Here is a 14,794-nt window from a genome sequence, read left to right on the forward strand (position 1 = left end):
TGAGGTTTACAAATCTGGTTTTGCACATAGCAAAGAGGCTGCTGATGAAGTCAATCTCCTTCATGTTTTACAGATTGTAATGTACTTTTCTATGTTTATCTTTCTGTAATTTCTTGTGAGAAAAGGCATTGTGAAAAAGCTCAAGTAAAAGCCATGAGTGGAAAAAGGCTGAGTGATACACTTGAGAGAAAAGCCTAGAGTTATTTTCAGATTTCTTTAGGTATGTTTGTGTCTTGTATCTTGTACCTGTAAGGTATCCCTTTCTTAGTTGGGTCAGCACTAAGAGGTATAGTTAGGTATTAGCATAGCCAATGTCAAGTTAGGTTAGAACTTGAGTGTGAAAGGATTGGGTCAATCCTGTGTTATTGGTGTATGTAATACTGTTAACTATAGTGAAATTCTTCCATAGTTGTGGAGGAGACTGGATGTAGGTTGCATAGCACAAGGCAACCGAACCAGGATACTTGCTGGTGTTAGCTTTTCTCTTCTCTGCTGTGTTCTGTTTTCTGATATTCATGAGACAAAAATAAATTGTCTCATAAATTTCCGCTGCTGAGTTCAAACAGAATCAGAATTGCAAATTTGTTTTAAAAGGGTAATAACAGCAACTTAAAAAGAAGGCATAGATTCAACCCCCCCTTCTCTAAGCCTACCACAACCTTCACTTTGTCTTTCCGGATTAACTTTTCTTACTGTCTTCTTCAATAACCTTCTGATTCCTTCAATGGCAGCCGTAAGTGATTAACTCATGTCCTCTCATCAAGTTAACCTCCTCCACTGCAGCAATCCACCACATTGAGATGACTCATGTCCTCTCATCAAGCCACCTCTAGGTTTCTCACTGTAGCAAAAGATAAATCTCTAAGCAATCCATTCCCCTTCACGATCCTACTCAAGGTGCCACAGATAAGGCAGATCTTCTGGATCAGAAAGTGCTGCTTCTTTGACTCTAGCCTTAATGCCACAAAGACCTCACGCACCCATAGTCAACGGGATTATATGTCATATATCCAAAGTTGCTCAGATGCTCTATAGGAATCCGCAATGCAATCTCTAGCTTTAGTTCAATGCTATCTGGGTCAGGAATCGCACGAAACCCATGTAGAACAAGGGTGATTGTCACGGGTCACCCTAAATTCATAAGATGAAGAACGAGGTTGCATAAGAGAATAGAATAAGACATATTTAATAAAAACAGTAATATTATTGATCCATGAAACTCAGCAGAGCTCCTAACCTTAACCTTTGGAGGTTAGTGACTCATACTGTACACAGGGACGGTTCCAAGCATACTATTGTGGGGGCAAGTCCTCCACTACAATTTGGATTTTTTTTTTTTTTAGTAGTACATGATAATAATATTTATTTGCCCCCATTAGATTATTAAATTTGACCCCACAACAATTTTTTTATTTAACTTTTGGTACTTAATCGTCAATTTAAAAATTTCATAATAGATATTCGTTAGAACGATCAATTCTCAGATTTAATTATGAATATCAATAAGCGTCAGCTTCTAATTGGGTTGGAAAGTGAATTTTTAAATAATTGTTTAGTAATATATATAGAAATAAAAATTTTAATGATAGTGTTAAGAGAAAAATTACTTAATTTTAAAAAAATATATAACCTAAAACAATAGAATTTTAAATTATATATTATTATTTAAATTATTATTTTAATATTTTAATTTGTATATTGGATAGTTTGAAGGCTAATCGTATTTTATAATAACAAAATATAATCATAATAATAATCATGCTATGTACACATAAAAAATAACTATCGGTATAAAATATATATTAAATATAAAATATACATTGAAAATAAGTTAAATAATACATGTATTTATACACAGATATATATAGTAATTAATAAATTATTTCATATTTAATTTTTTATATACATATATTATTTTTATTATAAAAATTATTATCATGTTATATAAATTTTGCCCCCACTACCAAAATTTTCTGTATCCGTCACTGACTGTACATAATAGTATTCGAATGGGCAAAGATCTAAAAGTCAAAAGTCCTTAACAATGGTGATCTTTGTTATATTTATACTAGTCTAGTAACTAAGAATTGCAGAAAATAAGATAAACTAGTCTTGTAGTGCGAAAATCTACTTATGAGGCCCACTTGGTGAGTGTTTGGGCTGAGTTTGAGTGTTTCTCACGATCTAGTACCTCTTAGGGGCGTTGAACGCTGGCTAGGGACTCCATCCTGGGCGTTGGACGCCAGCTGCTTCCCTGTGGGCACTGGACGCCAGGAATGGGGCTAGTGGCTGGCATTGAACGCCAGATTTGGGCCTTCATTTCCAAACCAAAGTATGGACTATTATATATTTCTGTAAAGCCCTGGATGTTAGCTTTCCATAACCGTTGAGAGCGCTCCCTTTGGATCTCTATAGCTCCAGAAAAGCTCTTTCGTGTGCACGGAGGTCAGATCCTGACAACATCTGCAATCCTTTCTTTGCTTATGAATCAGACTTTTGCTCAAACTCCTCAATTTCAGTCAGAAAATACCTGAAATCACCATAAAACACACGAACTCAAAGTAGAATCTAAATATATGAATTTTGCATTAAAACCTATGAAAACTTAATAAAACTTAAACAAAACATAAAGAAAACTATATGAAAACAATGCCAAAAAGCGTATAAAATATTTGCTCATTACACCGCTGTCCCAGACTTGTCTCCAAACATAACGTTCTCAAATAATAACATTATGTGGCACTTGACGTACCTCTAAATGTGAATTTCATCAGCCAACACTAAATGATCTTTCAGTCCTCAAAACCACGTGAACTTTATGAAGCTTCTTCTACAGTTTGTCTTCCTAGGTGCAACACCAAATTGATCCAAGCATTTGGCCTCTAAAGCCTTATAACTAGTGAGGGTCGGTCCTGTAACTGGAAGCCCATTCGTCAAAAGACCAAGAATTATTGCCACGTCCTCCAATGTCACAGCACACTCACCAACTGGAAAATAGAATGTGAGTCTCAGGGCGCCATCTCTTGATCTGAGCATTAACTAATGCCGACTGACATTGGACAACTCCAATTTAAAAAACGTGATAAAAATCAGTCTCCCATAAATGCCCCTCCACAATTTGATTGTACGGATCCGACGATATTAGGTAGTTACATTCCAACATTCGTGAACCCTACCAAACGTAGCCATATATCACATTAAACAAAACAAAGATTACCATATTTAATTAACAAATTAAATTTAACAAAATCAAATTCTCATTATCACATAACCAGCGAAACATAATCATATTAACAACTATATTATTAACTACTTTAAATATACTAAATCTATTTTACAAAAAATTCATATTTATATTTATTAGATTCTTATAATTATCAATAAACCTTAAACGAATCTTAAATATAAATATAATTATTATTAGATACATTAAAAATATATTTTTTAATGTCTAAAATCTATTTATTTTATAATAATACTTCTTATTCATTTTTTTCTATTTATATAACCCAAATAATTTAAAAAAAGTATTAAACACCTCAATTAAATTATTATTATTATTATTATACATATATATTTTATATCACCAAATTTATCAATAATCATAATTAATTTATTAAATTCATATTTAAAATTTAGTATTACTAACATAATTAATTACCTAAATTACACTAAATTTATTCGATTTTCATTCCTCATGGTACTATAACAATAATAATAATATACCTTAATTATCACTTCCAACAATTAGTATATCTAAACAATTTTAAAATTTCCACTTCCAACCTAATAAACAAACATTTTTAACTAACTATTCTAATCTTAATCTCATCTAACAACACACAACAAAAAATCATTAATCCTTAATTAATTCACTTCAAACAATTATTATATTTAAACAATTTTAAAGTTTTCACTTCTATCATAATAAACAAACATTTTCAAATAACTATTCTAATCTAACAACACACAACAAATCATAAATTCTTAATTAAATATCTAAATAATATACTCATAATAATAATAATAATTAATTCAATAATTTTTTAAATATCTTCTAAATTTATTTTATTTTATTGACTATTTCTAACCATTAATAACCTAATTATTTTATCATACCTATAATCTATCTTAATAATTATTACTACAATATTTTTCTACTAATTTCTAACATTATTAATATTATTTTTATTAAATCAAAATATTTGATAATAAAAACTTACATAATTAGAATGATCAAGATAATTAACAATGTGAAGTTACGGATGATTGACGTCTTTTATTTTTCGTCTTCTTGGCATTGTTGAACTAAGGTTAATGATGGTGGTGGTCCAATTTTTTGTTTCCTGATCCGATGTTGCTTCAACAATGGGAGAAGAGAGGAGAAGGTAGGGTTGGGGGTGAGTGAGACACGAGTGAAAGGGATGGTCCGATTTGTTTAACATAGAGATACAACCAAGGGCTGAAGAGCGTGCATGTTTGACGCGTGGCATGCAGCGCGCAAATCGGACGATCCGATTTGTGTCCCTGCGATACCTGAAATTGAACCGTCCGATTACTCTCCTCTCAAATCGGACCGTCCGATTCATTATTCAACGCCGTCACACCTTTGTGATACACCCTGCACTCCAATAAACTAGCCATACACCACTCCTATCCCAATATCAAAATTAAAAAACTCGCTAAATTTAGTATATAGAGCAAACATCAAATCCTAATTTAGACACGAGTTTTCTTTATTTATTTGTTTTGGCCATGAAGTTAAAATGTCGAAATTCAGTACATTTTAAGTGACACGGAAAAATAATCTACCTTCAAAATTGCAGAAACTTTGTGTATACTTGTGAATTTAATTAAGCTATACAAGTTAGTAAAAAGAAATCGTAAAGGAAGTTGATGGACTTGTCAATTGTCATTTCGTGAAAGGTTATCTTATTCTACTTGTTATAGCTTAGGAAGAATGTCAGTATTTTTGAAATATCAATGTTCTAATAGTTTTAGTTGTTATCGGTATTTCAAAAATATTTGAAATTTTTTCTATAGTTTATAGGGTCTGTTTTCGGTGGGGAAGTGAAACGGATGTGGTTGAACACCAGTCAAGAATATTCTAATTGAGTCGATGAGATTAAATCCGTATACAGGGTTAAAATGTTTTGCATATTATCAAAGGAAACTTGAAATTAGGAAAGTGGAATGAGGTTTTGCCTCGCCTGAATGTGAAATTGCACTCCACGGAGCTTGTTCTCCTTCATATAAGGAGGTTCCGGCTTTCGGAATCAGCGCCGTCGGAGTTTGTTAGCATCTTCTTCATCGATGGGGAGCTCGTTGTTATGGTGCCGAAGGGTGAAATGAAGAAGAGGAGCCATGGGAGAATGTTGAGGATGATGATGGTGGTAAAAGCAATTAATAAATATAAATGTGGAATTCTTTTTAAATTTACTAATTATAATATGACCCAAATAATTTTTCTTAATTTCATATAAGCTTAAAACATCACAATACTCTTTCTCCACCGAAGAAGCCTCCTTAGTTTATAGATAAAGGAATGAGTTCAAACCGAAGAAGAAAACAGAAAGATGAAATAATGAATCAATATATATTCAACCACATTATCATATATATTTGTACTTAAAAGTCCAGCATATGACTTTAAGAGTATTTGTTGATGGAATATTAGCTGAATTATGAAAAAATATTAGTTATGATAGCTCTATGATAAAATATAATTGCTAATCAGTTATCTAGTAACTCTTCTGAAGTGGACGAGTGACTATCTGCCAAATTTTTAGGTTTGATGGAAAAATGGTATAAATTTGCTTCACTGATTAAAACTTGGTCAATGGAGAAGAAATCAAACTACAATAGATGGCCAAAATTTTACCTTCAAAAAGCATTCTTATATCATATTGTAAAAATATCATGAGTAGAACAAAGTGAATAAGGAATATGATGTCTTTACTACGTACAAAATCATGTCACGAATGTGATATCTTTCCTCAACAATATATAATCACAAGAGTGGTCAAAATGAAAAAATATAAAATATGTTGGAAAATGGAGTGCTTATTTTCCACACTTGAATCCATGGCAGACGGAAAGGACAATTACGAGGATCAGGACTATCAAAATTGCCAATACAATCAGCTTCATCTTCATGTTCTGCAGCCACATTTTTCTACGAATTTTGGTCCCTGAAGTCCTAAAGTCTTGTGCCTGTCTCAAAAAATCTCAATCATGAATGAAACAGGATTTTGTCTTTTAAAATTATAAAAAAAAAAAAAAAAAAAAACCCTAGGATTGGGAAGCGGGGTACCAGGAGACTAGTAATCAGTATTGCATCAAAACTATCAAATATCAAGAGGCTTATTAAATGAACCTCAAGCATATATAAGAAATTTCATACGTCCAAGAATCAAGACCTTTCAGGGAGAGAAGAACATGCAGATACACGTAAACGACATACTAACCTGATTATGAAGGTTCTCGGTCTTGTCAACTAGAAGCTCTATCTTTTCTCCCCTGTCCAGAACCTACATTATATTATGAACAAGTCAATATGATTGAGCAAATGCTTTATGTTACAATAAAAAAATATAATGAGAAGTCAATGAACAATTGAACATGGAGTTAGTTTTCAGTTACAATATTTGAGCTAGATTATTTCAGCCACAGACAACTGTAATGATATACAACAAATTTGCATAAATGTCACCCTATCTCAGAAGGATAATATTAAATAATTCACCTACAAACAGTAGCCGACTGACCAACACATCAACTTAAACGCTGTCAAACCTATACAGCTCTAGAATTGACAAATTCCCGGCTGTTCAGTCATCATTTCCATCTTTTGGGGAAAAAAAAAGGTTCGTAGCTGGAGAATATCCTACTATCCATGATTATCTCCATCAAATCTCAAATTTTTCCCAGTCAAGAAACTTATCTATGAAACGCCAACTAACATGAGCATAACCCACCTTCAAATCTAACTTAACAATAATTTGCTCTCAACACAGAAATCTTAAATCCATTTGCTCCATTGAAATGGGTTATGATGAAATGGCTTCTTTTTACCTTGTGCCTTAGGGTATGGACAATAGACAACAAATGTCAGAAATGGACATGAATCGGGGAATGTAAAACCCATCAGGACCAAATTTTCCTTGCTCCTCCTGGGCCCTGTTCCTCCAAAGGCTTCCTTTTTACTAAATTAATTGGCCAAGCTACATGCACAACTAAAGTTTCCTGTTTTATTTTAATTAAAGTTTCAAAACCAGATCAACAGATACTATGGGGAAAAAAAACTGCATATCTAATTGAAACGAAGTTCTCACGTTTCTACAGTGACTTGAAATCCAAAAAGAACAAGAATATATAACCGATAATACCTCGGATCCAAATCTGACATGCTTAACCAGTTAAAATATCAACAATGTATAACAGCATGAGTTTGAGAAGTTTGAAAAAGTTGCTGACTAAACTAATATAACAGCCTCATTAATGATGTTTAAGTATTATGTTAATTTTCCAAAGATCCACTGTGTTATGACATGTCTTTTTTATTTTTGAAATTTTAAAGAGCATCTATGCTTTGTAGAAACACAACACCTATGATCCACCAATTTGATCTCTTCGATTTCAGCAGTAACAACTATATCGCCATAAGCCAACACACCAGCGTGGGCAGTGCCCATAAATCACAGCTCGCAAGGCATCTGTATGTACCTTTTCAATATTCTCCATCATGACACCCTTAACTTCAGAGACCTGATTCTGAACCTTGGCAAGCTTGCTTATCTCCTCAGGGTGATCGATGCAGTATTGCATATGCTCCTTCAATTTCGGCCTGCACCATCCAAACAAAACAAAACAACACAATTTACACAAATTCAAACAAATCAACCTCCATAATCAATTAGTCTCGATTCTCACGACAGCACAAAACACAAAATTACCCAAACTCCTTGTTAAGGCTGTTGGCGGCAGCATTAGCACCGGCCTTATCGGAGGCACCATATTTAGAAACAAAATCATCCTTCACTCGCTCCAGAAACGCAATAGGAACCTGCCTTCCAGCAGTTTCATCCGCAACAACACAGTAAGCTGAAAAACGACAATGCAGCATTTCAAATCACTCAAACACAATGAGAATTCCACCCTAACAATCATCTGAGCAAAAATGCATACATATATACACAAAATTGAATCAGAGGAAAACAGATCTAGAGAGAAAAAGAGAGGAACCGACTGAAGCCATTGTCGACGAGGAAGTTGAATGTGTGGCTGTCGCAGTTGTAGGTGAACTTGTTGTTGGAGGAAGGAAGCTTCTGGAGGCACTGGAAGGCGATGGTGTTGAAGTTGCCGCTGAATTCAGTGTACTCTGCAAGAACCACGGTTCCGCGAGAGACGAAGGCGTAGATCAGAGATTTCTGGCCCATTTTTCTTTTGATTTCTTCTGATTCAAGATCAGATCTGAGTAGTAATACAAAGAAACCAGTGGTTTTGCTTCTTCTGCTTCTGTCGAATCGAATCGCTTCTTAACCAACGAACGCTTCTTTCTACTTTTTCTTTTGAAAGGGAAGATGATAGAGACAATAAAAACAAATAGCAAATTTTGATTATTGAATTATTCTTAATATTTTATTTATTAAAAAATTGTCAAAAACTAATTTTGGACATTCCTCGCAAAAGAAGCACGAGAGGAGGATTTTATTTAGGAAGCCGTTGGCTTTTGAAGTTAACTACTAATAAAGTCATTATTTATTTGAGTTTAATATAGGTATAATTTATTCTATTATACTAATGAATAAAGTTTTATATTTAAGTGATAATTCTAATCAAATTCAATCAAATATTTTAAATTCATATACACGTTTTGTTGTCACAAATTCATGCACACAAGTTTTACTGCCGTCGCTTCTTCTTTTAAATTGAGGTTCACTTGATATTGCTATTAAGTATTAACTAAATTTTTTTTCATTTAAAAAATTTTAGTTTATTTTTTAGTTTAATTTAGGTTCATTTGATTTCATTTTGCTTGAATTTGTTGCACTTGTTCATGTGTAGTTGTTTAGTTGATTTTTGTTCAAATTTAAATTAATTTCAGTTTATTTGTGAATTAATTGAGGTTCACTTGATGTTGCTGTTAATAACCAAATTTTTTATTCCTTAAAAAATTTCGATTCATTTCTTAATTTAATTTAGGTTCATTTGGTTTCGTTTCACTTGAATTTGCTGAACTTGTTCATGTGTGATTGTTTAGTTAGTTTTTGTTCAAATTTAAACTAATTTCGGTTCATTTTTGAATTAACTAATGTTCACTTTATACTGCTATTAATTATTGACTAAATTTTTTATTCCTTAAGAAATTTCGGTTTATTTCTTAGTTTAATTTAGATTCATTTGATTTCGTTTCATTTAAATTTCTCCTTCTCATCTTCTGCTTCGTCTTCTCCTTCTTTTTCATCTTTTTTCATCTTCTCCTTCTCATTTTATTTTTTCAAAATTTTTCTTGATTTACTCTCTTGAGAAGAATAAAACCATGAAAAAGAGAAGGAGAAGAAGAAACAAAAATAAAATGCAGCAACAATATTGTTAGTGTTGCAAGTGTGAGGAGTGTTGAAGTTAGTCCCACATCAAAGAAAGTATGGAAGAGTGAGGAGTTTATAAGATGAGAGACCCATTAACTTGACACCTTAAGGTTTTGAGTTGGATGTGGTGTCTTCTCATTTTATGTTCTCTCACTTGATTTCTCCCTGAATTCTCCCCGGTTGTCGAGAGCTCCCCACGATTTTCCCAAGAAGGAGAATTTATGACAACTTGATTAAATTTGGTTACAAAAAATATTTAAATGTGTAGTAGTACTCTATACTAATATGCTATGAATTTAATTTTTATTTATTGTGAGTATAAAACTGTTTTATGAATGCATTCAATAATACAACATTACATTTATAAAAATAATTATCTTTTACTTTATGAATAATTGTCAAAAAAAATAGTTATAATTGCATAACTACATTTTATATCGTACTATATAAAAGTTAAATTCATAATTTTATATTTTTTTAAAAGTGAAAATTTAGATATAATTTTTTTATATTAATAATTAAAATTAATTAAATAATAATTTAATTAAAAAATTAAATTATTTAATAATTTTTAATTATTAATTTTATGTAAAATAATTTCTATTAAATTTTTATCCTCGTTAATATACAAATAAATGTATAAATTAAAATAAAATTTATATATAATTATTTTAATATAAAATTAATTAAAAATTATTAAATAATTTAATATATTTAATTAAATTTATTATCAAATTATATTAATTAATAATTTTATATAAAAATAATTACACGCGAATGTTTAGTATAAATAAATTGAGGAAATAAAGAGAAAACGCAGAGTCACAGTGGATAGCGGCTAGTGGGGTACCGTTGGCCGGGAACCTGGTGGCAACAAATTAATAATGGATTTATAATTCTTAGTATGAAAAGAATTTTAAAATTAAAAAATGCTACTTATTTTTTAAAATTTAGTTTTTATTCAATATTTTTAAAAATTTATTATTATTTAATTAATTTAAATATTTATTTTCATGTATTAATTATTTAAAAAATAAAAAAATTATTTATTTTTTATTTTTTCTTTTAAACATTAATTAAAAAATAATATTTAAAAAATACTTAATTATACTGTTTAAAATTACTAAATATATATATTAATTAAAGTTACTAAAATATTAATATTTCAAAATTTTCTTAAATTAACTATGATAGTGGTCCATGCCTTCCAGCAAAAAAGAAAAAGGTAACGGCGCATCCATTCACTTTGACACTTCCAACTCACCATTCTGACTGTAGTCGCTACTCGCTAATCCACAATATTATTAATAGTTAAATCTTTAACTAAAATTTAAATTTATAAAAAAATTAGTCAATAATCTATTGATATAGTTATTAAGTTAAGTAATATATATTATATTTTTTAAGTGTACCTCTTCTCTGAATTATGTATTAATATGAGATGTATATACAAAACTATCTTTTTTCTTAATTGAATTTTAAATTGGTCGATAATTATTTTTGCAATTTTTATTATATATTATATTATATAGAATATAAAGAAATATAACAAGTTTTCTCCTTAAATACTACTGTGTTTAATTTTTACATATATCATGGATAGATTGTCTAGCCAATTATTTATTTAAGGACTAATATATCGGCAAGAAAAAATACTATAAAAAATAATTTGGGATTCTACTTTTTATTTAATTAGTAGTGGATTTTTAAAGTATAATGTACTTTTAACTCTTTAAAATACAAGTTTATTGTCATTATCATTTTAGCAATGATTTCAGTCTTTAATATGATCCATCTTATTCGTTAAAAGAAAGACCAATAAGTTGTAACTTCTAACATAACCAATCTAATATGGTAGTGCAAAAGTTTGAGCAACAAGGAAATCAGCATTGCCGACACCATAGGTTGAGATAACTGAATTTGGCTAATAACAATGGATAATGAAATATGACTACCCTTAAATTTACAAATAGATAGAAATTCATTGATGCCTCAGGCTAACCAGTTCAATGTCAAATATAAGTGTCCCTAAAGTGGAGCCTTCTCCATTAGCAAGACGAGTTGGATTAAATATGGTTGTGAACAGCCTCTGCCTGTCAAAGAACTTTATTAAAAAAAATGAAAGGAAGAGACCAAAATGTTAGTACTGAATGAAATAATAAAAGCTAAGGGATTGACAATAGAGAAAAAGAATACGTTAAAATAATAAAGTGAAGAATTTTATTATATGAGTTTTAATATCTTAATTTTTTTATTATCACTTTATCAACTTCTTTGTTTTAGAAGTGATATATAATGAACCAACGTTAACACAGACACAGAACATGCGAGTACACAAATTTTAAATTCTTATAAGATACGGGAATACGATGTATATATAAAATATAAATATTTTTTAAATTATTTTTAATGTCTTTTTTAATTATATAAAATATTTAAAATATTTTTTTATTTTAATAAATAACAATATACACTATTTTTAAACTCGTATCAAGAATACATGTTAAAAATAAGATTGAACACGCTAACACATAATAATATTTAAGTGTGTCTAAACGTGTTCGAAAAAGAATTTTTTATTTTTTTATTAAGATACGGTTAAACACAGAAAACACACGTATCAAAAAAATATCCATGAGTATTGTGTCTAAAAGATGTACAACACATGAACACGACGTCTTAACAAAATGTCCCTATTTTTAACGAAGTGATTGATTTGATAATTTAATATCAATAGTGCTAAGTTGTAACAAAAAAGGGCAAACATTTAACATGTGCACCTTTGCAGTGTTGAGAAAAGCAGTCACAAGACTAGAACATGCTTTAGCAAATCCACAAGTTGTGTGTAAGATAAGCAAGTTCCTATGAATGAGTCTACTTTCCCTTTTTTCTGGTTTTTTTTTTTCTATTATTATTATTATTTAAATTTTGACATTTTGGTACTTAGTACACATGGGTTTGATTATCTATTTATAAGTGTGTCCTCATGTTGTGTAGTGACTTATGTGACAGTTACCAAAATGGCTTAAGCATCACTTATCTATCAAGGAGCTTAGTGTATACTAAAAATAAAAATAAAAATAAAAAACCCAAACAAGCTGTCTATGCAGATACAATATAACAATAAACAAGCACAAACACCACTAAAAAAATAAAAAATAAAAAATTACTACTAGGCCATCTAATTATACATATGCATATTCTAGGAGGAAGAATATAGCTAGAAAAAAATGAATCTAATGTAACATATGATGATGTAAGTGTAAAGAAGAATTAAAAAGTAGCATACATTGGGTGGAAGTGGTTCCTGTGATGTGCTTTGATATCCAAGGGATGGAGGTATGATGACTCTTCGGATACCACCTACTTTCATTGATCTCACTGCCATCTCAATTCCATCTATAACCTGTCACAAATTAAATTCAACCCATTATTCACCTTATCCTAACATAGACAGTATTGTTTTTTCTTATTATCACCTTTAATTTTCACATAACAAGTGATTAAAATCATTACACTGTTTATTAACACTAATTTCTATAATAACTACTCCCACTTGTGGTAATAATAGGGTTTACCTTGCCACTCCCAAGAACAAAGACAAAGGGATTAGGATCACCATTCTCATCTTTATGGTCATAGGTTGAATCAAAGCGCCACCCTTGTTTTGCTGCTAGTCTACCATAGTAATGTATTGCAACCTTCAACAATAACAATACCATATTTATTTACATAGAATAATCATATACTTTAGAAAAAAAAGTATTTATCTCTTATAACAATAACATCCATCTCAGAACTCAAAATTCATGTTACTTTGAAGGTGTGTAAAGGATAAAGGTACCTTGTCTCCGTCAGAAGGAACTTCATCACCGGAACCAAGAAGGAGGTCTAAGACCTTAAGTCCACTGGAATTGGGGAGCTCATAGAATTCTGATATGGGGAACTTGGAGGAAGGAGAGAGAGAAGAGGATGAAGCAGGAGCAAGTGAGAATATGAATGAAGATAAAGTGGTGCAGATGAGAGACACATATAAAGATCTTCTTTTAGTTATAGATATGGTAGTAGATGTAGATGAAGATGTTGCTGAACATAGAGTAAACTTGTTACATGGTTGGTGTTTAAAGTTGTTATCTCTAATAATGTAAGGTGGAGAGAAACTAGCACATGTTGCACTTGCAGAGTAACACCGTTCTATTATCATTTTTTTTTTCCTTACCAATACCATTCAAAAATACGACATTATTCCCAACTCCCAAGTCCCAACGTGTTGTTTCATTTAACAGAGGTTTGCAACAGCCATCACTCGCCTAAAATTTTTTATTATGGAGGATAAATATGTGCAATTTAATTCTATCTGTGGTGCATGTATTTTTATTTTGATATGAGAATCAGTAATCGGTGATTACTTTGTAAGTTGATTTTTAAAATTTTTTTAATATCAAATCGGAGTTGGATTTGTTTGTTGTGATTTTTTAAAAAAAAATTCATAAATCGGAAGATCCGATTTTTGTTCCTAACAAATCGAATGGTTCAATTTTTTTTTCAAAAAAAATCGGAAGATCCGATTTCCACATTTTAAATAAAAAAGTTCCACATTTAATAATACCCTTGTAATCCATAATTCTAAAAAACACAATTTTCACTTCAATATCAAAAATAATTTCCACCATCACTCACTATCGGCTGTGGATGTAAAATGGCAAAATTCCATCTAAATAATTTTAATATTAAAAATTCTTTTTAATAATTAAATTTATTTAATAATCTTTTAAAAAAAATTTCCAATTATTTACCCTAATTATATCCAGCAAATAATACTTCATATTTTAATGACAAATACTCATTGTATTTTACAAAAATAATCATGTCTTCCATTAAAAAAAAAAATTAATGGTCAAAACAATCCCAAAAATGAAATCACTAAATCATTGACTATTAACAAAAAACAAAAGGCAGTGGATGGTCCATTAAATCCAAGTATAACATGTTCGCCTAATGTTCATGGTTTGCAATTTGCCAAACTCATCTCCCAAAATGATGCGATGACGATGCAAAACTTCAGTGCACAATGCTTTCACATTCCACTCTTGTTGCTCTTTAAAAAGTATGAAGAGCCCCAAATTGAAACAAAAATTTAATTGATATACAGATGTAAAATAATTTTACATGTATATCTAATTATATAACGTCATCTCAACAAA

At 30.4% G+C, this 14,794-nt stretch overlaps 2 protein-coding genes across 2 annotated transcripts; both read right to left on the reverse strand.

Annotated features, from left to right (window-relative positions):
- Nucleotides 1–5,875: 5,875 nt before the first annotated feature.
- On the reverse strand, nt 5,876–8,684 carry LOC107639246 (vesicle-associated membrane protein 721). The gene is made up of 5 exons (XM_016342724.3): nt 8,249–8,684; nt 7,956–8,103; nt 7,726–7,846; nt 6,468–6,530; nt 5,876–6,213 (listed from the first exon to the last, which is right to left on the reverse strand). Exons 1-5 carry the CDS (start codon nt 8,436–8,438, stop codon nt 6,064–6,066), a joined length of 672 nt encoding a protein of 223 aa, XP_016198210.1. The 5' UTR covers nt 8,439–8,684; the 3' UTR covers nt 5,876–6,063.
- Nucleotides 8,685–11,413: 2,729 nt separating this feature from the next.
- Nucleotides 11,414–14,302, reverse strand: LOC107639245 (FKBP-like peptidyl-prolyl cis-trans isomerase family protein). Its single transcript, XM_016342723.3, has 5 exons — nt 14,267–14,302; nt 13,435–13,900; nt 13,169–13,291; nt 12,880–12,996; nt 11,414–11,694 (listed from the first exon to the last, which is right to left on the reverse strand). Exons 2-5 carry the CDS (start codon nt 13,816–13,818, stop codon nt 11,572–11,574), a joined length of 747 nt encoding a protein of 248 aa, XP_016198209.1. The 5' UTR covers nt 13,819–13,900; nt 14,267–14,302; the 3' UTR covers nt 11,414–11,571.
- Nucleotides 14,303–14,794: the final 492 nt, after the last annotated feature.

The sequence above is a fragment of the Arachis ipaensis genome, chromosome B4 (assembly GCF_059453495.1).
Source record: "Arachis ipaensis isolate K30076 ecotype BB chromosome B4, ASM5945349v1, whole genome shotgun sequence".
Classification (NCBI taxonomy): domain Eukaryota; kingdom Viridiplantae; phylum Streptophyta; class Magnoliopsida; order Fabales; family Fabaceae; genus Arachis; species Arachis ipaensis.

Bases quoted from the DNA above. Each gene is read 5' to 3' on its own strand.
- LOC107639246 (XM_016342724.3), bottom strand. From the start codon at position 8,438: ATGGGCCAGAAATCTCTGATCTACGCCTTCGTCTCTCGCGGAACCGTG. The intron at 8,104-8,248 runs GTCGGTTCCTCT...GTCGTTTTTCAG, and splicing joins CCTCGTCGACAATGGCTTCA to CTTACTGTGTTGTTGCGGAT. The intron at 6,531-7,725 runs GTACATACAGAT...AATATAATGTAG, and splicing joins TGATGGAGAATATTGAAAAG to GTTCTGGACAGGGGAGAAAA.
- LOC107639245 (XM_016342723.3), bottom strand. From the start codon at position 13,818: ATGGTATTGGTAAGGAAAAAAAAAATGATAATAGAACGGTGTTACTCT. The intron at 13,292-13,434 runs GTACCTTTATCC...TTATTGTTGAAG, and splicing joins TTCCTTCTGACGGAGACAAG to GTTGCAATACATTACTATGG. The intron at 11,695-12,879 runs GTATGCTACTTT...TTTTTAATAAAG, and splicing joins AGGAACCACTTCCACCCAAT to TTCTTTGACAGGCAGAGGCT.